Below are 22040 nucleotides of genomic sequence, written 5' to 3'. Positions count from 1 at the left end.
AGGCAATCAAAGGTTAGGTTAAAAAAAAAAAAAAAAAGTAAGTTTACTAGTTTCAGAATACATCAACACACCTTGATTATAAAACTATTTCATTTTTAAAACTACAGTGCTTTAATGTACTTCTAATAACAACCCAAACTAAGGAGCCGTGGAGGCTTATGAAAAAGACCTACCCACTATGATGCTGTGTTTCTAGTGTAGGGGTGAATTAATACTTCTGTAAGAAGGAACTGAATCACCTCAACATCAACAAACAGCCTTTTTCTTTTACACAGTAACTCATAATTTGATTATTTCTCTTCACTAGTTCAAAATTAGGCAGAAAAGGAACTACATCAGACCCAGAAACGCAATGATTTGGCAAGCCGCAGTTACTCAGCTCATGGATTTGTGCTAATCTGCAGAAAATTTGCTTGACTCCAGTACTCCATTCCTTCACATCTGTAAAGAAAAGCCCATAGATAAAAAGTCACTTCACTGCAGGATAAAAAGCAAGTTTCCCACCCTGAAGCTCTCACTTCTCAATAAGCTACTAGAATCCACACAGGCTCCAAAAATTCCCCCAACAGCTACATCATCTTGAAAGGTCACTTTCAAGTATGTCCTCGTTACTTCATGGAGCAAGTTCAAGTGAAATACATGAAATTTTTATGATCTTTTCCCCACCTCACCTAATATAGAAGCCATTAATAGGAATACAGTTCAGTGGGCAAAGTATGAATTCATATATAAGGCAAAATATCTTTGAGCAGCTAAAACTAATATTTGCACTAGTGGCATGTACCCACCTGTAGAGGAGTTCGATACAACCATTTTTCTTTATCAACTTTAAGCTGCATACAGGCAAAGAGATCACAAACTGCTGGGAGGCCGTAACGGTCTGGGGGAAAGCTGTGTTCCTCCTGTAGGGGCGAATTAAGTAATACTTCCTGCAAGAAGACAAAAGGTGGATTGCTACATGACAACTGGGAGGCGTGAGACCAACAATTCATCTTCAAATAGTGTAGTGTCTATAAAGAATGATGTAAATGTTGGGCATTCTAATAATGAGCAAAGGGGACAACTATTTTCTCTACTAATCTTTTCCATAAGTAGCAATAAAATAGGCCAGATGGGGATTTGGGGCCTAGAAAATGCACAGAAATTTCAGTTTGAATAATCAAATCCTCCATTCTGTTGCTAACATGGCACCAAAATTAATACTTAAGCCATATTTAATAGTTAAGATATTTAAGGATCTGGCCCATTTGCAAGGTTTGGGATTAAGAAAGTAAAAATGTATTAAATATACTTCAAAAGGTGCTATTTTAATGTGTTGTGCTCACCTTGGCCTTCCGAAGTAGCCATTTGTCTTCTCCTGAGGATAACTGGCTAAGATTTCCTGTCTTTTTTCCTGGCAAGACCCAGTCAGCTGTGTTAAAGGGACACCAGGAAGTGGCCAAGTGGCTTGTAAGCTTTGGTATGCCAGCTCTGTCCTCTCTAAGAGGCACTTCCTTGGGACATCCTTCTTTGCATGAGGGGGTAATGAGCCACTCTGACAAGGGACTGTTCCTTATGACTTGGAAGGAATCAGCAATTCTAGAAGAAGCCATTGCCTTTGGTGCCTTAGCTTGTTCTGTTGCCTCTCTTCTGGATGGACAGAGCCACATATTCAGGGAATCTTTATGTTTCTCAGGTTCAGGTTTTGGTTCCACAGGCATACCATTTTTATCCTTTCCTTCTTTCTTCAGAAGCCATTTACACAGAGCTTCCTTCTCACAATTTTCATCACACACACACTCTGCAAAGCTTGTACAGGGCTCATTGGCTTTGCAGACCTCCTCTACTTTATATGGGTCTTGATGATTCTGGACAAGCCAATCCTCAGTAATCATGCTGGGAGTGGACAAGGGTTTCTTGGCCTCCAAGTGGTCATTCAGGCACTTCAGATTGCCCAGGTTCTCAATCTCCACACCTTTGAGCTGGTTACCCTGACAGTTGGTACAAGAATCAGGCTTGACAAGCCAATCATTCACACTATAGGACTCCTGGAACACCTGGAACAAGAGCTTAAACTTCTCACTGGTTTCACAGCTGCCATTCTCAGGCTTCTCAAGCTTATGGGATTCCTGGGGAGTCACCAGCCAATCAGAAAGCTCCATCTCATCTTGATCAAGAAGCTCTAGATCTCCAACCTTTTCAATTTCAATGGAGTAAGAACTGGTAGTAGAATGGCTGTTACACTTTTGGTAACTTGGTTTTTCAGAAACTTCTTGTTGCTGACTCTTGTGGAGCCAATTTTCCAAGCCCTTTAGGTTGCCCCAGACTTTACTGAAGAAATTGCAGGCTCTGGCAGAAGTCTACATAAGAAGTACACAATATTAGTTTGCCAGAATATTATGACTGCTTTGGGATTCAATGATAAGACTTCTACTTATATTTACCACACTGCCCAATGTTTCTAAATTTAAGTATATACATAGCCAAAAGGTATGGGATTTCTCTATTAAGATATTAAAATATATGGTTACAGTAAAACTTAATTTTCTGCAGTTTTAAAATAAGACAAATAGGAGGAAGCATTTGTAGTGGTTTATAGAAAAGAGACTAGTACTTCTATATAATGTGACTTTATGAATAAAGAAGACAAAAATGAGCCATGGATATGATGAGACAAGTCATCAAAGAAGGCTAATAAACATGAAAAATGCTCAACCTCCTTAGTAATCTAAGAAACTCAAAACAAAAGTTTTTACTGTTACTTCGTGTCAAATTCAGAGAAATAAACTTGTAAACGACTACCACTATTAGAGAAGTTTCAGGGAAGCAGGTCTCTTCAATACTCTGGTGGGAATATAAACTGCTATCAACTTCCTGGAAAGCCAAATTGGCAATCTGTAGCAAAAGTCTTAAAGGGACTGCAGAACTATAATCTAGGAATGCCATTTCTAAGAATTTACTCCTAAAAAATGAATCAAGAATGTACGCAAATAATTAGTTCCTGGACATGCAGAGGAAATGTATTTATATTCAGAAAAACTGAAGTTTAGAGCCAATCAATGAAATATTATATAGTGTGAAGGATTTTATGGAAGAAATTAAATGACAGAGAAATATATTCATGCTCTATTAGTAAAAAAATCTGCTAGCCAAAACAAAAGTTACAGAATGATATTTTTCTTTAAAAGTGTATGTATGCATAAACAAAAATGTTACAGTGGTTGTTTCCGCATGTGGGATTATGGGCTTGTATTTCTTTATACAGTTTTTTTCCTAAGCTTTTTATCTACAGTGTAGACATGTCACTACTGTAATAAAAAGTTATTAAAAGATATATATTTCCCAGACTAGAACTAAAAACCAAACAAAGACATACACTATCAGTTAATAACTAGCCCCATCTATTACTTCATCTATCTCAGAAACAATAAAGGCAGCAACACACCTGACTATTCTCCAAGGTCTGCTTTTGGGTGAGCCAGTCCTGCAGATTGGTACTGGGTATGTAAGGAGTTTGGCGACTGCTGGCAGGTTTGCTTCCAAGGAGCCATTCGCTGAGAGGGACAGCTGTGGTGCTGGATGCTGACTTCTGCTAATCACACAATACTTTGCTGCTTAACAAGGCAATGTCAAATGCAGTAGAAAGTTTGCCAGAAAAGCAGGAGACCCAAGTTCTCTAATCTTGGCTTGGTGCTGACCCTGCACAAGTCAAATGACTTCCCTAAGCCTCCATTTTCACAATTACAAAACAAGGAGTATAGCTGATCTCCAGGGTTCTTCTCAACTCAAAACTTCTAGGATCCTATATTCACATTGCCTTTAGAAGTAAATCACCTCTATGAATGATAAAGAGAAGGATCCCTAAGAGAGAACCAACCCAATCAGAGAGCTATTGATAATTCTTATGAACTAACTGATAACAATTACTTTCTTACTCAACACCTCTAAAACCTCTAAATTTCTGACATTCAGTCTCAAGGGAAGCATTTAATTGCATAAACTAATTTATTACCACTGGTGCCTTTTTACAAATAATTCGTAGCCAAAAAAAAAAGTGATATAATCAAAACCCAAAAGAAACATAAGTCAAGTAATAACTCAGTTACAAGAAACAAAATGACATTTTACCTGCTCTGGCAATGCGATATAGCTTCTTTTCTCCAGGAAGGGCCCAATATTTGATGAACTAGCATGAGCCATCAGGTGCTCAGGAATTTGCTATAAGAAAAAAGCAAATTAATCATGTTTACTAATGTTATGCTTTCATACCAAAAAAGTGAAACTGTAATCCCTAAATTTCAAAAGTATTAAGCGAAGTGTTACATTTCACTAGAATATTCTTTATACTAAATTCACTGACCTACGAAGTAGTTATAAAATCTGAGAGTTCCCTATCTATTGTACTACATAACTATCTTCATGTAAGAAACCTTCACCAGAATTGGTAGTATTACTACTTTTAACAAGACCCAAATGAGACCATATTTGACTCTAAAGACCATTCAAGCCATAAATTTCATAAGAAAGAAGTCAAAGGTATTTAAAGGGATACAAGATGAATTCTAGAGATGATCAATGAGTCAATACCACATTCCAAGCACTACCAGCCTAATGCTCTATAAATTTAATCAGAAAATGAAATTTCTGAAGCTTATCAAATTCTCAAGAAAGCCACTATTCACAGTGAAAATGTGTTATTTTTAAGACCACCTGTGAGGCCACAGACCTGAGAAGCTCACTATGAACCTTCTGAGATGAACACTACTCACAATGGTCTTAAGAGACCCAAACGTGGTGATTGCCTGGCGCAGGGCAGTTATATCAGCTTCAAAGAGTAGGACAGTCGAATCTTCAGGTTTGAGGGTCAAACTGCCCAGTCTGGAGAAAAAAAATAAAACCTGGCTATTTTAAAGAAACATCTATTTCAAATTCATCCAAAATAGAAACCAAATAGTGAGTTATTTGAAATGACTGTACTTTTCTAAGAAACTCAACCAAAGATAGATGACTTAACCATGTACCATGTATCATACCAAGTATGATATTAAATATATAAAGCAGGATGATCTTATCCAAGGAAGAGAGACGTCAAGTTAAATCCAAATCATGCAATGAGTTACAAAATGACTCTTTTTTAATACACCAAAGTCAAAGAGCCAAAGTCAAAACAAGCAAAAAGGGTCTTTACCTCTCCAGGCACACAGAGACTTGATTGGCTAGATCTTTGTTCTGGGTGCACTCCAGCTGATGAATAAGACAATTGAACTGACCCAGCAACTATAAAAAAAATGAAACCATCTAGCCACAATGATACTAAAAGCACCAAGTGTATCCAAGTTAACAAATAGCAAATAGCACTCGAGATTAAATTTTTATCTCATCTATATTAATGCTGCATTACAGGAAAAAGTCTCTGGAAACCAGAAACCACATTCAAACCAATCATGGCCTTGCAGTCATCTTACCCAGTACAGCTGTTGGGCCTGCTGCTGTAGTGTCTCCTCTTTAAGCTGATAGATCAGATCTACCTGTTCATACAGCCACACCTCACGGCTTCGAAGGCATTCCAGGTGACGACTTATGCAACTGTGAATCTGGGCTTTGACCTAGAAAACATATATATGTTAGCTTCACTAGTGCTGTAAGCTCAAAGAATGGTGTTTCCCACAGAATGGCGAGGTCCCTAAACTTCTGGGGGTCACAAATCCTTTTGATTATCCAATGACATTTATGCAGTGTCTCCCCAGAAAAATGCATACATTCAAAATTTTGCCTATAATTTCAGCGTTGAGTCCTGAATCCCATCCATGAAACCACCAAAGCCCCATGGACCCAGTTTAAGAATCCCAGCCATAATGCATATCTAAGCTCCAAAATCCTCCTTCAATACTCCTTCTTCTAAGAGGATCAGGTTTATTTTGGGTGTCCTAAAGGAGTCAAGAGAAAATACAAGGATATGTCATGCGATACTGATGCCCCTAAGTTTTCCACATAATTTGAAAACCTATAGTTTTACAAATTCATCAGTGGAAGAAGACAAGAATATTAATAACTAGCCCTTACCTCTTTTCTCACCCTACAAATGAGCAACACATTTACAGTAGGCCAATTTAGTAAAGAGATGTGTCACTACATGTCAACAGCCAGAAGACCATCAGGGTAGACAGTTTATGTAAAATTATAAACTAAATGTCTCTGGAAGCATAAAGAATGATTCAAAAGAGGGATAAATATAAAATTTCTAAGGAAGAAAATCATAACATCTATAAATTATCCAGGAGAATCCACATAAGAAACTATATATATTTTGTTTTGTTTTGTTTTGTTTTTGTTTTTGTTTTTTGCGGTATACAGGCCTCTCACTGTTGTGGCCTCTCCCGCTGCGGAGCACAGGCTCCGGACGCACAGGCCCAGTGACCATGGCTCACCGGCCCAGCCGCTCTGCGGCATGTGGATCTTCCCAGACCGGGGCACGAACCCGTGTCCCCTGCATCGGCAGGCGGACTCTCAACCACTGCGCCACCAGGGAAGCCCCAAGAAACTATATTTTAAAACACCTTTTTCTGGATAGTAAAGTGGTATTTCAAAGTCATGTAACACTTGGTCTACCCACTCACCAGCAGAACGTTATTAGGCCAATAGAAGGAACAGATTTCGTTCTGGCTAGCTCTAACAATTAAGTCGTTTATAGAACCATGCCACCACCAAAACCATGCCAATACCAAATTAACAGATGGTAGGGGACATGCTGAAGTGCCATCCTTTATGCATTAAGAACAACTGACCAGTTCAATGAGCTGAGCTCATTCACTTTGTTACTTTTTAGCGGATGGCAGTGCTTGGCACAGGGACCACACACGGAAGCAATCAAAAATGCACGCTGGGGCTTCCCTGGTGGCACAGTCGTTGAGAGTCCGCCTGCCGATGCAGGGAACACGGGTTCGTGCCCCGGTCTGGGAAGATCCCACATGCCGCGGAGCGGCTGGGCCTGTGAGCCATGGCCGCTGAGCCTGCGCGTCCAGAGCCTGTGCTCCGCAACGGGAGAGGCCACAAGAGTGAGAGCCCCGCGTACCGCAAAAAAAAAAAAAAAAATGCACACTGGACTGAATTATCTAAGGTGGTGCAGGAGTTTCCAAACTCTTCTAACATCTGCTTTATTTTCCCTTTGGGATCAAAGGCACCAACATTTCAGGCAGACCATGCAAGGCATGGGGTAAAACTTTTGGGTTTGGAGAAGCCAATCCCTTCGCCATGCTCTAACCAGCCCTGTAATAAGAGTTCAGACAAGGAAAGAGAAAAGCACACGTCACACCTCTCGCAAGTTATCTTTAATTTGCTGTTCAGCCCGGAGAACTCCACCAATAGCCAGCTCCAAGTCCCTCCGTGCATCACAACACCTCAAAAGGGGTTCTTTATTACTGGAGCAGCCACTCTGGTCCTGTGAGGTACTCATTCTGCTCCCTGTTCCTTTAAAAGAAAAAAAGAACAATCCAAATTGCACCATAATTACAACCAAAAACCACCTTGCAATCATCTCCCAAATGATTATTCCAACCAGCTCCCAGTTACTAACTACTTAGATTACTTCCGACATAGGACTTGGTACATAGTATACCCTTAATAAATATTAACTCCTCTTCCCCGCCCACCATTACTGTGTTCCTGCCCAAAAATCCTATGCATCTACTTTAGTTACACTTTACATGGGAACAGATATTTCTGAAAAAATACACTAAATTGCCTGAATTGATAGGGCATATAGCCTCCAAAAAGTTAAAAGAACACTAGATTGTTTCTATTTACATACCTGAAGTCATAAGGGGCATGTGTTCTCGTTTTATAGATTTAGAGCTGAAGACTAAAAGGTCTAGAAGGACCCATAATTACTTTGGAAAGAAGGTGCAAACCAATAACCTAATACACAGAGTTTAGAACACTGTTTAGATCTGACATTAACCTAAATTTATTGGGAGGATTAAATTTTTTATTCCCCCCCTCCTTTTATATTTAGGAAGAACTCAGGGATGCCTTCATAGCTAGGAAACTCTCAGGAATGTAAATCTGACAATAATTTCATGGGATTCTGCTATAAGGGAGGTACTTAGAGAAACTGGTGTGGGAAACCAAAGAGAATTTTCTAATAAGCATAGGAGAGAAGAAACAGAAGTGGAAAAATACCACATAACCCAAGATATAATGATATGAGACTGGGACAGAAGACTGTCAGAAAAGCAATGAAGCAAAGCTTGACAAAAACTGCTGGAAGAACAGTCTGATGTGTATCCTGGATAGATCTAGAATCAGAGATGGTTTCTAAATACTTACAAAAAGAAAGCAGTGATCACAGTAGCGCAGCATGGATTCACTAAGCCCTGTGACACCAAAATTATTTCCTTCTTGGGTAGTTTTACTGAACTGGCCAGTCAACGTAATCCTTTAGACACGATATATTTGGACAATAGTAAGACTTGTGACAAGGTTGTATACCATCTCTGTGGACAAAGTGAACATGGGCAAAACAGGCCAACTAAATTGAATCATAAAATTATTTTTTACAAAGTACTCAAAGGATAATGAATTGAAACCAGTCTGTTAAGTATTTAGAGGTATGCCCCTGTTTTCCCCAATTACTCAACTGTTTTCCCTAATTGCCTGGATGAAAACACAGAAGGCAGACATTAAAGTTGGAGACAACACGGGGCTGTGACAAAACAGATTCCAAACAATCTCTACATAGCTGTTAAATCTTATAAAACAAAAATGTAGATTTTTTTTTTTTTTTACTTGAACGGGGGAGGACAAAGTGGAAGAGAATAAATGTAAAAGGATGGAGGTTTTTAATTGAAAGCAAGCTCTATATGAGTTAGCAGTGTGCTGGATCTCAGAGGAAAATTACTTACATGCTATTTGACTACATTTACCAGAAGTATAGCATTTGCCACTAATCAGTTCCATGTTTATTAGACTAATTTTGAAATTTCTTTCTGAATAGCAAACTTCAGAAAGAGGCATTTAGAAGAAAAAAGAAAGGGGCCTCAAAACCATGAAAACTTTCTCCAGGAAGGGAGGCTGTTTAGATAAGAGGAGTCTCTGGGAGGACAAATTTACTATTCTGGAATACTTGGAGACCTGTCAAATAGAATTAGACCTGTTCAGAATGACCCAAAGGAGTAGAGGAGGATTAACAGAAGATATCTGAGGCAACATATAAAAGAACTTCCTAACAGTCCTGAAGGAAACGACCTTCTCAGAGAAGCCAGCTTTCGGCTGAACAGCAGTCTACACAGTGCAAATGGCTGACTGCTCATCCGAGACACAGGGAACTCTGGCCTACACTGCATCTTTAAGCCGAGGTTTAGGGCCAGGTGGCTAGCTAGAAGCTGAAACGGGCTGAACACTGTGATTCCCCACCCCCAGAAATAAGACAGCGGGAGGAAAAAGCCCAGTAGGCTTTCTTTTGACCATCTCAGCAGAAAATTCACATTCAGGAACTAGAGTTCCTGAAAGATTCAGGAAATTTTCTAACTTCCCCCTGCTATTTTGTTGCCACAGTCTGTTTCCCCATAATGATCTCTAAAATGGAAGGGCTTCATTAACTGGATTCGACAGGAATCCCCTTGGAGATTTTTTTTCCAACCCTTGAAACACCAGCTGCAGCTACTTTGCTACCTTCTTTCTCACACTGTAAGCTGCCCTGTTTTAAGCACACCATTAGTGTGCACTTAGTGCACACTGTAGGAACTTTGAACAATACCTGCATAACGAGTGAAATGCTGGCTCATATTCAGAAAGTGGAATGTCACCTCATTACCACAAGTTGCTTCACTTTTCACTTAAGTTACTTATATGCAAAGCATGTTTAGGTGTCTTTCAAATGTATAACCAACTTTCACCTGTGCCAAATTTCTCATTCTTAGGTCCTCACCATGTGTGTGCAATGCCACAATGCCTGGCACAGTAAAATTTAAACAGTAACATTAAGTCAAAATGTTGCTTCACAATGTCAAATACCCCAGAACTCTAGATCACGTGGGAAACAAATTCAAATGCATACAGTGCTGACTTAGAGAAGTCTTCTCAAGTCCATCACAAATACTATACAACTGCCTAACAAGAACAGAATATGGCAAAAGTACACAAATTGGATTTTCCCCTTATCAGCTATGGATAGAAAATAGGATGAGATTTAAAAGTTACAAAACTGATTTTCCCCACATATTTATCCCTTGTTTTCAAATTAAAATGAGTGTTATCCTTCAAAACAGTAACCTTGTTAGAGTAGGGGTCTTTAAAGCCATTAAGAAAACCTGTTTCATTCCTTTACGGCCAGCCCCAGGGATGTCTGTCCCTTTGCTGCCCTTGGCTCTGACCCTCCTCCTCCCTGTGGAGCAGTCAAGGGGCAGTCAGCTTCCATAGTTGAAATCCCAAGAAAGAAGCTGTGCAAAGGTTTGCCTTCTTGTACTGCAGTGAGGAGAGAGCCCTCAGAGCTGAAATCAAGAACTCCACCACATGGGTGAATTCAAACCACAATAAGGTGAAGCCTGAGCTAGCTTTATGAAATGTCACATCCAAAGAGACGTTTATGAGTTATCTAGCTCATATGGTCAATTTCAAAAATTCACCATTCCTTTCAGGTTAGAGAGTCAATGTAGCAAGCATGATGTTTAAGAGATTACTCTGAGGCCTGACAAACCAGAATTCCAGCTCCATCTGCAACCTTCAGACCCATGAGCGAGTTACTTAACTTCTCTGGACCTCAGTTCCCTCTAGAAAAATGTGGACAATGACAGTAGCTACGAAGTGCTGCAATGAAGTTAAAGTGAGACAGTATCTGCCTTTAGGCACTTAACCCAGGCCCTGCACACTGCACTTTTTAACGCTTTGGTTGTTTTTGGTTAGCTGAATTATGGGGACCTTAAGAATCTCCACCTATGGACTATGTAGAAAGCAGCACTGAAGCTAGAAAAGGCTTTGAAGTGAGGAGGCCCTGATTTAGAATCATTTAGCCATTAATCAATGCTATGACCTTGGACCATTTGCCCTTTTTGAACCTAATGTCTTAATTAAATAAGTGAGGATAACGATACTTACCTCATAGACTTAGGGGTGAGGATGTGGTACCTATTTAATAAATATAGCTCCCCATATACTCTCTCACTATAAAACCCAGCAAAAGGCAAGTTGTTTTTATGGCAAAAGCTCAGTAGTCTAAACTCTCTAATATATACCAAGTGTACACACACTTTTGCCTGTTTTCTTACCTGTAAAAAGATTAGACCAAATCAGCTCTAATTCTAAAATTCAGATCAATGAAAGACTACTAAAAATGTCGTTTTCTCTTCACCTTTATAATACAAACTACTGCCCTACCACCTTCAACAGAGGATTGCCTTAAATGTGTATTTTTTTTTTTTTGAGACAAGTTAAAAGTTTAAGTGCTTTCTAAAACTTCCCTGCCTCTAGGGTTCCTGTTCTAGGTTTTGGAGGAGGAGAGAGATAGAGGGGGAAACACACACATCCCTCAAACAAATGAATAAGGCTCCAGGAAAACCTGGAGCTTTCCTCAAAGAAGAGTTCCACAAACTATATATGCCATACTTGCATAATGCTTTGCACAAATCTAGTTATGAAATCCAAAGATCATGGAACCAGAACTGAGCAACTAAACCACAAATGAAGCTAAGTCCCTATCATATGGTTTAACCATAAAATTTCCAAAGAAACATAACCCTCTTGTGACCGACACAAACCACAATTTAAAGTTGGAAAACCTTAGCCATCTCTTTAGTAGACTACTCTCATTAAACAGATGAAGCCACAAAGCCCCAGAGAGTTTAAATGACCCATCCACAGCCATTACACGCAGATTTGGGTTTAGAACTAGCATTCCTAGGGTCTAGTCCTGGATTCTCTCCTTCTTACCAGCTTGTTCTTCCTTTAGTGTATTATCACCCATAAATTCTTTTTATTTGCCAACACTAAAGATTAAAATTAACATTCCAATGGGTTACTAATAGAACACCTTCCGTTAAGAATCTCAGTCCAGGGCTTCCCTGGTGGCGCAGTGGTTGAGAATCCTTCTGCTGATGCAGGGGACACGGGTTCGTGCCCCGGTCCGGGAAGATCCCACATGCCGCGGAGCGGCTGGGCCCGTGAGCCAGGGCCGCTGATCCTGCGCGTCCGGAGCCTGTGCTCCGCAACGGGAGAGGCCGCAACAGTGAGAGGCCCGTGTACCGCAAAAGAAAAAAAAAAAAAAAAAAAAAAAGAATCTCAGCCAATTCTCATAGTCCTCAATAAATTATAACAATTTTTCAGAACCGTCTTCCTTAGATAATGCTAACAAAAATAAACAGCACATCATGATAGACTCAGAATAATCAAAACACTTCCAAGATGAAGGACAGGAGCAACAGCCCTGGGTTCTGATCTCACATCTTATCACAACCATTCCGCATTCCATTCCTCTGTCTGAATGCTTATATCATTTCTAACTGCACCTTCCAGGTCTCACTGCTTGTCCCCCCTTCCCAAATGGCCCTCCTCTCCAAAAAAGGTGTCCACTTTTCACTTATTTTCCTAGCATCTAAATCACTGCGAAAAGACCAAGCCCTTAAAAAACAGACCCATAAGACACTTACTATGTTCTATGAATTACTAAATTCGAAACACTAACTGCCCATTTGGTTATCTTTGATAAGACAATATATATCAGAACATCTGTACAAATTTTCAGGAAAAAAATTATAGTAATAGTCCGCATGCAATTTTACCTTGAGACATTTCTTAACATGTTCTTTCTTCTTACTGTCAGTTTTAAAAAACAAAAGGTTTTTTTATGTCACAATTCATTAACTCAAAGGTTATCTATACGTATCTTATCCTAACCCTTTAATTCTTTAATAATTTCTGAAATTCAAGATCTGATTCTTCGTAATTTTTTTAAAAACCATGTAAATAAAGATTAATTCCTGAAGAAACAAACAAAATAAGGTAATAAATTCACGATAGCACATTTTAAGATCGTTTAACACTTCAGACCTTACTGCGCTCAGATCTACCTTTATACATGTAACTATGAGCAATCAATTCCAGCACTTCAACTTTCCGAAGCAGTAACTGAAAACTGACCACAATATTGGTCATTACCATCTAATGCCAATTTAAGCGTTTCTAGTTCAAAAGCAACATTGACTCATGCGACTTTCCAGGTTTCCCAACACTTTCTAGGAGCACTGTCGCCCTAAGAAGCCTGGGGTCCCGTCCTCCCTGGAAGCCGCAGCCGCGCGTTCACTCTCCGCTTAAGAGCGGGCACGAGTACTGCTCAGTACGCATGCGCACAGCCCCGGCCGCAGGGCCCGTTCCCAGCCCGGCATGGGGAACCCACCCCGAGGGCTCCCGCTGCGGCCCTGCACTGCCAGACGTACCTCCTTGCAGGCCAGGTCCCCGCCCTGTGAGCTGCCCAGCAAGCAGAACGCTGCTTTATTCGCGACCAGGGTGACAAAGTTTCCTTCAACCCTCAGGTCGCGCCCCCCCCGCGCGCCTGGCAGCTCCCCACGGGCGGGCGGGAGCGCGCACGTCGGCGCCGGGGTGGGGCCGGAGGCTCCGCCCACTCGGGCGGCTCGCCAGACCCTATAGCTGCCCGGGGACCCCCCGCAGCCTCCCGCAAGGCTCCGGCGTGGCTCCAAGCCGCTTGGGCTCCCGGCTGGACGCCACCATCCCCGCCCGACCGCTCAGGGCGAAAGCCAGCTCGCAGAGCCCCGAGGGATGCCAGGGGCTCCTCTCCAGCCTCTCCTCGGCCCACCTGCTCCAGCGCTTAGCCTGTGTCCACCCCGATCCGCGCCCCAAATCGTCAAGACGTCTTTGATTTAAGGATTTTGCTGCTAATCACTACAAAGAAATAACAAACGTGGGCCAGTCAGAAGGCTTCCGGAGTTATTACTGGAATGTTCCTGGCCAGTAGCTCCTGACTCCCTGAGATTACCACTGTCAGCCTAACAGGTTCAAGGCCCGGCTTTTGTTTCAGGCTCTGACATCTCACTTCTGTGACATACCTCTACCTATACCCCAGCGTCCCTCTGTCTCTCTCAAACACAGTCCACACGACCTCAATCCAGTGCTGCATTTAACACTCATGGATGCTTCTCATTCAACAAGCTGAGCACCAACCAGATGCCAAGCTCTATTCTAGGTGCTGGGAATACAATAGTGAAATGAAAGCTCCACCAGGACAGTAGTACAGAGTAGTTAAGAGGATGAACTCTGGAGCTAGACCGTTGCCACACAAAACCTGGCTCTGCCACTTAGATGCGGTGTAACCTTAGGCAAGTCACTTAACCAATCTGTGCCTCAGTTTCCCCATCTGTAAAATGAGGACAATAATAATGGGCCCAACTCAATGAGAATTATATGAATATACAAAAAAATGTTTAAGACAGTATCTTACGCATAGTAAGTACTTCCTGTCTGATGATTATCACGCTCATGGTACTCTACTTTGATGCCCTTTTCTCTGAAAATAATCCTCAAAGTCTGCATATCCCATCAGGCCAGAGATAGAATTCTATACAGCCTTGTCATTCCCTTCAATTTTTTTAATGTAAAATACTTACTCTCATCTATGCATATGAAGCTATCTTCATAAACAGAGTAAAGCAAAACCACTTGACAAAAAGCAAAGGCCAGTGGACACTGAAGACTATCACCCTCAATTAAGCATCCGTCAGATTTCAGATGAACAGAGTTTATGGAAGTGCCTGCTTTATCTGTGTTGCACAGTTTCTGGGATCCCACTTCAGACATTCACTACCAAAAATAATGAGAAAGCAACTTATCTCTGAATTCAAAATTTCTTCATTGGAGAACATATTTTGTGAAGATACAAAAAAGATACATACCTCTGAATGATGTTAAGTTAAAATTTGATAGCCCTTTGTATTTATACTTTAAGTCAATGGCTAGAAAAAAGGAATTCTCAGTCTGTAAAAATGACTGTCAAGAACTTTCACCTCTCTTTTATATGCCACTACAAAATAGTTACAATGTAAATAAATACAGTAGGAACTTTGTGGACCATCACCTACATAACCAGTGGTTTCTATGCCCTCTCTAAAGGATCCTGGCCAATGCCTCAGCACACTAAATGCTGCAGCTCTTCTTCACTTGAACTTACACAGTTACTGATAGTCAGTGTTATTCTGTTTATGACAGCTTTAGTTACTATAATGATGTGATTTACTAAAGAGTATATAAATATAAAAACACTGGGGAGAGAAAAAAACCATAAACATCTACAAGAATTCTGCATTCAGACTTTGCAGGCACCTCTTTACTCCCTTAAGCTTTGTTATTTGCCCTGGCATATTTATGAAATGTTTAAGTTCTAAAGGGAAAAAAGTCATAAGGCATTTTACCTCTCTTATGTTTCAAGATTTCTACGGTGTCTCACAACAAGAGAATCATCTATTTCCCGGTAGATTAGTAGATCATCTCATCTAAAGAGAGCATAAACTATAACTCTCCAATGGTTCCCCCCTGCCTACAGGATAAAGTCCAAATTTCTTTAATAAATAAAGTTCTCTGTCTTTTGGCTTCAGCTTGACTCTCCTGCTGTCTCCCCAGAGCAGCGCCCACACCATGATCTTCCAGACGGCAGTTCCATGCATAGACCAGGCTGGTTTGCCTTGTACAGCTTGGCTCTCCCAGCTCTCTCTGCCAGCAAAGCCAGTTCCTCCCCTTCTCCCCAACTGTCTGCTTTTCTGACTATGCTTAAGTCACCAACACTATTAAGCCTTTCCTGACCAAGCATCCCATTCCTCAATAGTTTTGACCTAGTGAGTTAACTGCTGCCTCCTCTGGGCTCACTGTAATCTGTATAAGTTTCCAGCATGACACCTATAACACATGTTATCCTTACTGTTACATGTCTGCCTCCTTAGCCTGAGAGGTCCCCAAGAGAAGGGACCACATATTATTTGGCTTTGTACACCCTAGTGCTGAACAGACTGCCTGCTATCGGTATCATGGCATTACCAACCCCCCTTTACATTCTATGTGCTCTATTGAATTGAAATAAAGAGAATGGTGTCCCTGGAGTTGTGCAGTGCTGTAGCCCTCAACTCAACAGAGGCTTAATACATGTTTGATAAATGGATGAATGAATAAATGTTAAATGAATGCTCAATTTCAGACCAGCCACAATAACTATGGTAGAATTCTGCTTCAAACATAAGTAATCAACTTGATGTCCCACTAAGGCCTGCATTAATTCAGGAGGGTTTTTCAGAAGTGGAAATGTTTCTACCATAACTATTACTTTTTGTTCTCTTTCAAACAAGACAAAACTAGCAAGGATATTGCTACTGAAACTATGATTCCAGGATAGGCACTGATATAATGTGTCTTTCCTGATGCCAAGCCCATCAAAGCCCAGCTATACAGATTCACAAGCACCAGCTGATTTGTGAGTTAAAGGGGAAACATTAACTGTATTTACAGCCAACTCTGGATTTTTTTCTCTGATTTTGCAGTACCACAGAAATTCCAGCTGACATCACAGAAGTTTGGTAAGCTTTCAGAAGTACGGCTGTGCCCTATCTTCAACTTGAAACTTCCCGCCATAATATAGCCAAGGTTAGGAAACCATGTTATTTATCTACCATCACAGTAATAATATCATTTTATCCCTGATTTTATATGGTAAACACCTTGCAGTTTTCCCCACAGAAATAAGCAAGTTATAAAATATTTTCCCTCCTCTAAAGCCTGGGGGACTAGAAAATATGCCAAAATAAAACTCAAAATATACCTGAGATCATGTTCTTATGAAATCTGTAGTTGTCCAAGTATTAAAAGACCTAACTTCTTGTCTATGAGCAACTGACAAGCAAAAACCTTTTAACCTATGTTGCCAGTTACTCACTCCTTCACTGAACCAAATTGTTACATTTGTAAAGGACTCAAGGCAATGCTAGATAAGAGGAATACTTAACACCCAAACATACTCCTTACCTCAAAAAGAACATCTTGATTCCACTGCATAATTGAGCCAAGCAAAATCAGGGATGACGAGCTGGGATAAGAATGGCTAAGAGAGTTGGAATGAGCATTCATGTCAGTAGTAAAGAAAAAAAGCACTCTCAAGATAACTTTTTGTTCACTTGCCAGTGAATCTATTTAATTCAGAGTAAGGATGACTTGCTAGGATTTGAGGTATGGCAGGCTAGGTGGGAAGTTTACAAATTATGACTGTAATGTTATGATTTAACAAGCAAAGAAGACAAGCTCAGAAAGACTATATGGCAGCTCCTCTAACTGACAAGCATAGATAGAAACACTATTAAAACAATTCACCAGAGCAAAAGTGGTCAACTTGGCCTCCTTATCAGCCTAGGCCACCTGCATTGTTTACATCTTGTATGTCGCAACAATGTATTTAGACATACATGTATAGGAAACAGAGCCAAAGTGAAAACCCGGAGCAAAATTTTAAGACGGCCAAAAAGCAGCAGGAAGAATAATAAAACTGCCATGGAAATGTATAGTTCCTTCATGAAACTGAACTTAATCTAGTATATACATATTGGTTGGTCCCTTATCATAATCACTTTGGACTTGCAACCTAACTAGTAAGTATACAGAGACACCGAATTTACTGATTTCAGTAACACTCAGAAGGTGCTCTCTGATCCAGCAGCACATTGCACTGTGTATCCTGCATAGTGAATGGTCTTCATTCTCTGAGGCTGGAGCTGCTCCTCCAGCATGCCTCAGGGCCCTTGCATTTATCCTCCAGATATCGTGCCCACTCCTCTTCCTTAGTGTCATCTTCCTCACTACCCTATGTAAAATAAGTCTTCCTTCCACACACTTCCCCTTAATATATTTTATTTTTAAATTATCTCCATAGTATTTATCAGTATCTGACACGTAGAAACCATTTATTTTCTGATCCCACTTCAGAAAACACACTAGAAGATATACGTTCCACACAGGTAGGGACTTTGTCTTTTTGTTCACTGTTATACAGTAGATGTTCAATAAATATTCATTGGAAGAATGGATCCAGGGACTTCCCTGGTGGCGCAGTGGTTAAGAATCCGCCTGCCAATGCAGGGGACATGGGTCCGAGCCCTGGTCCGGGAAGATCCCACATGCCGCAGAGCAACTAAGCCCGTGCACCACAACTACTGAGCCTGCGCTCTAGAGCCCGTGAGTCACAACTACTGAGCCCTGTGCCACAACAACTGAAGCCCACGCACCTAGAGCCTGTGCTCCACGACAACAGAAGCCACTGCAATGAGAAGCATGGGCACAGCAACAAAAGAGTAGCCCCAGCTCGCCGCAACTAGAGAAGGCCTACGTACAGCAACTAAAGACCCAACGTAGCCAAAAATAAATAAATATATATAAAAAAAAAAAAGAATGGCTTCGGTAAGTATTTAATATATCTATGTGCCAAGACTTTTACTTTTACACATTATCTCATTTAGTTCTCACAAAACTTTAAGGTACATATGCACTATCAACACAATTTATTTATTTATTTTAACATCTTTATTGGAGTATAATTGCTTTACAATGTTAATTTCTGCTGTATAACAAAGTGAATCAGCTATCTGTATACATATATCCCCATATCCCCTCCCTCTTGCGCCTCCCTCCCACCCTCCCTATCCCACCCCTCTAGGTGGTCACAAAGCACCGAGCTGATCTCCCTGTGCTATGCAGCTGCTTCCCACTAGCTATCTATTTTTACATTTGGTAGTGTATATATGTCAATGCTACTCTCTCACTTCATCCCAACTTACCCTTCCCCCTCTCCGTGTTCTCAAGTCCATACCCTACGTCTGCATCTCTATTCCCGTCTTCTTGCCCCTAGGTTCATCAGAACTTTTTTTTTTTTAGATTCCATATATGTGTTAGCATACTGTATTTTTCTCTTTCTGACTTACTCACTCTGTATGACAGACTCTAGGTCCATCCAACTCATTACAAATAACTCAATATCGTTTCTTTTTATGGTTGAGTAATATTCCATTGTATATATGTGCCACATCTTCTTTATCCATTCATCTGTCAATGGACACTTAGGTTGCTCCCATGTCCTGGCTATTGTAAACAGTGCTGCAATGAACATTGTGGTACATGTCCCTTTTTGAACTATGGTTTTCTCATGGTATACGTCCAGTAGTGGGATTGCTGGGTCATATGGTAGTTCTATTTTTAGTTTTTTAAGGAACCTCCATACTGTTCTCCATAGTGGCTGTATCAATTTACATTCCCACCAATAGTGAAAGAGGGTTCTCTTTCCTCCACACCCTCTCCAGCATTTATTGTTTGTATATTTCTTGATGATGGCCATTCTGACTGGTGGGAGGTAATACCTCATTGTGGTTTTGACTTGCATTTCTCTAATGATTAGTGATGTATCAACACAATTTTAAAAACAGAGAAACTAAAGCTTGACAAGGTTAGATATATTACCTACAGTCACAGAATTCCAAGTAAAAGAACCAAGATTTAATGCCAGATGAGTCTAAGGTCTCCAACCACACAATGTACGTTGAAGGGATCATTTAGGTGTCAAGATTTTATTATCTCTTTTTATTCATTCAACAAATATTTATTGAGTGTCTAAGCTGACACATACTGTGATAGTCCCCAAGGACACAATGGTAAACTTGCCATCTAGAGGAAAATTTGTGCCATTGAGTCACCGAAAACTAAGAAAATAAGAAAACTTTGAAATAGACTGCGATTTAGAAGTCCACCAGCAGCAACCACTGCTCTGAATGCCTTCCAGTGTGCCAACACTTACTCTGGGAGGGAAACTAGCCAGGAAGCTAGTGGGGGAGGGATATGTATCAGAATCGCCTGTGCAGTTTTATGAAGCCCCTACACAGGCTACTGAGATTCTGGCACAGCTAAACCGACTGAATCTTAATAAAATGTGGGTGGGGTGGGGAAACCTATGTAATTCTAAAATAAGATACCTCCTCCCTCTTTGAGAATCACATCTTACTTTCCCTGCATAGCTCACCAGGCTTCTCCACTTTTGAAATACCTCTTTTCCCAAAAGTAATAATATAATTGTAGAAGTTTATTTAAACACAAAATACAGTTATCATAAAACCTTAGACCACTAGGTTTTCCCTGGGGACCCAAGGACAATAGAAAAGGAGGAAAGAATATTAAAATGTAAGAAATGTTACCGTGCTAGACTTTACATATACCATCTCACTTACTTAACAAATCTGCAAGCTAGCAAACTGTCAAAATGCAAACCAAGTGACTTGCCTCAAAGGTACATGCACCACACCCCCCATCTCCACTGCAGCATTTGGGTGCGTCTTCCTCAAAGGCTCTGAGGTTATTTAAAGTTCAGAAATGTCACATTAGTACCCTGTGCAGAAATGAGCCAGCTATGATCACCTGCCCCGTTCTCACCCAGGAAGTAACTCAATAGTCCCTACAACCATATTTCCATATTACCAAGTAGGTGGTTCAAACAGTTATGCTATGGTGAACCTTACCCTGATTAGAAAACAACACAAAATGGTACGGTGAAAAAAGCTCTGCCTTTGGGGTCAAACAGACACTAGCACTCCGCCTTCTGCCATTCTTGATCGCATCACCCCTGTTACATCATGTGACACTTAAGACTATATGATCATTGTTGTTCCTGCCACAAGAATTCAGTTCCACGAAAATAAGGGCTGTGCCCATTTTCTTTCATCGCTATATCCTCAACACCCTTAACATATAGGCACTGAATTAAATAATTGTTGGTGGAATGAGTCAATGAACTAGCAAGCCTCGCTTTTCTCATCTGTAAAAAGGAGATAATGGAACTACCTCTCGGGACTGTTAGGAGAACTACAAGCACTTTACGGTAAGTGACGCTGTGTTGGCAGGTAGAGGGCCGAGAAAAACGTTATCTTCTTCGCGTTTCCACCCAACAGGCTAGGAATGTATATACTCTGGGTCCGGTCGGGAAAACAGGCCCCTCCTTGCTCCAAGTGACCCCGGCGAAAGGGAGCAAAAACTTGGAGCTTTCACAGCCGGGGCCGGGGGGCGGGCGGGCAGACAGCCGTTGGTGGTCCCCAAGCCAGAGTGTCTAAGGACGAAGGGAGAACAGGCCGGGCGGGGAGAAAGAGGTGGCCCTCAGGCCGAGAGTCGAGGGCCAGAGAGAGGAAGGCAGGCCCAGGCCGGCGGGCAGGCAGGAGAAGGCCGCCCTCGAGGCAAGTGGGTCGAGGGAGAGGCCGGCCTCGAAAGGCAGCCCCAGACAGGCCCGGGCCGGTCCGGTACGCGGCCATGGCGCCCCAGACCGACCCGCGGCGTTGAGATAGGGAGGAGGCACGCCCGCCCCGCTAGCCCCTCCGGTACTTACCACCTCCGAGTGCAGCTCCGGGCGTTCTGAGGAGACCTTAGCGGACAGAGGCACTGCCCGACACAAGCCAAGGGCCTAAAGGCAGACTTCTCGCGAGAACACAACCTTCCTCCCACGCCTCTTACCAAATGTTTGACAGTCTCGCGAGATCTCAAGTCGAGTCGGCCCAAGGTCCTTGACTACCCTCCAGAGGGCGAGAGCGCCGGCGCACAAGTTTTCCTGGGCCATAGATCAGGGTCCTTTCGCCGTTTAGGAATAAATAAGATTAAATGAAAGAAACATTTGTCGAAGGCAGGCTCTGTAACGAGGACTATCCTAAGTGATTCTCTCACACCAGATGTCCTAACAAGGCAGATATTATTTAGGCTTAACGTACAGATGCAAAAATAAAAGTCAGAACACACAAAAGGACAAAGTATGATTCCATATATATGAGGTACCTACAACAGCCATATTTATAGAGACAGAAAATAGAATGGTGGTTGCCACAGACTTGGGGAAGGGAAGTTATTGTTTAATGAGTACAGAGTTTCTGTTTGGGATGATGCGAAGTTCTGGATATGGGTGGTGGTGATGGTCGCACAGCAATGGGAGTATACTAAATGCTGCTCAATTGTACACAAAAATGGTTAAAATGATAAATTTTATGTTATGTATATCTTGCCACAATTTT

The 22040-nt window shown here is 41.3% G+C and overlaps 1 protein-coding gene across 5 annotated transcripts; it reads right to left on the bottom strand.

The window, feature by feature from the left end:
- Nucleotides 1-22: 22 nt before the first annotated feature.
- On the bottom strand, nt 23-21499 carry NCOA4 (nuclear receptor coactivator 4). 5 transcript variants are annotated; one of them, XM_060034640.1, is made up of 10 exons: nt 21368-21499; nt 7292-7446; nt 5445-5585; nt 5168-5256; nt 4749-4857; nt 4108-4197; nt 3425-3571; nt 1326-2339; nt 789-929; nt 23-441 (listed from the first exon to the last, which is right to left on the bottom strand). In XM_060034640.1, the coding sequence occupies exons 2-10, from the start codon at nt 7430-7432 to the stop codon at nt 436-438; spliced, it is 1878 nt and encodes a 625-aa protein (XP_059890623.1). In that variant the 5' UTR covers nt 7433-7446; nt 21368-21499; the 3' UTR covers nt 23-435. The 5 variants fall into 5 exon arrangements, with proteins under 5 accessions (XP_059890623.1, XP_059890626.1, XP_059890622.1 ...); XM_060034643.1 differs by lacking the exon at nt 21368-21499 and adding an exon at nt 13404-13493; XM_060034639.1 differs by lacking the exon at nt 21368-21499 and adding an exon at nt 12750-12803.
- Nucleotides 21500-22040: the final 541 nt, after the last annotated feature.

Source organism: Delphinus delphis, chromosome 16, assembly GCF_949987515.2.
Source record: "Delphinus delphis chromosome 16, mDelDel1.2, whole genome shotgun sequence".
Lineage (NCBI taxonomy): Eukaryota > Metazoa > Chordata > Mammalia > Artiodactyla > Delphinidae > Delphinus > Delphinus delphis.
Note: the sequence above shows the minus strand (reverse complement) of the source record. Positions and strands in the feature narration are given on the sequence as shown.

What these genes read in the sequence shown, in the direction of transcription:
- NCOA4 (XM_060034639.1), bottom strand. An exon ending in AGGCCCAACAGCTGTACTGG is followed by an intron (nt 5,257 to 5,444) that starts GTAAGATGACTG and finishes TTTTTTTTATAG; the next exon opens with TTGCTGGGTCAGTTCAATTG. An exon ending in ATATCGCATTGCCAGAGCAG is followed by an intron (nt 3,572 to 4,107) that starts GTAAAATGTCAT and finishes TTGTGTGATTAG; the next exon opens with CAGAAGTCAGCATCCAGCAC.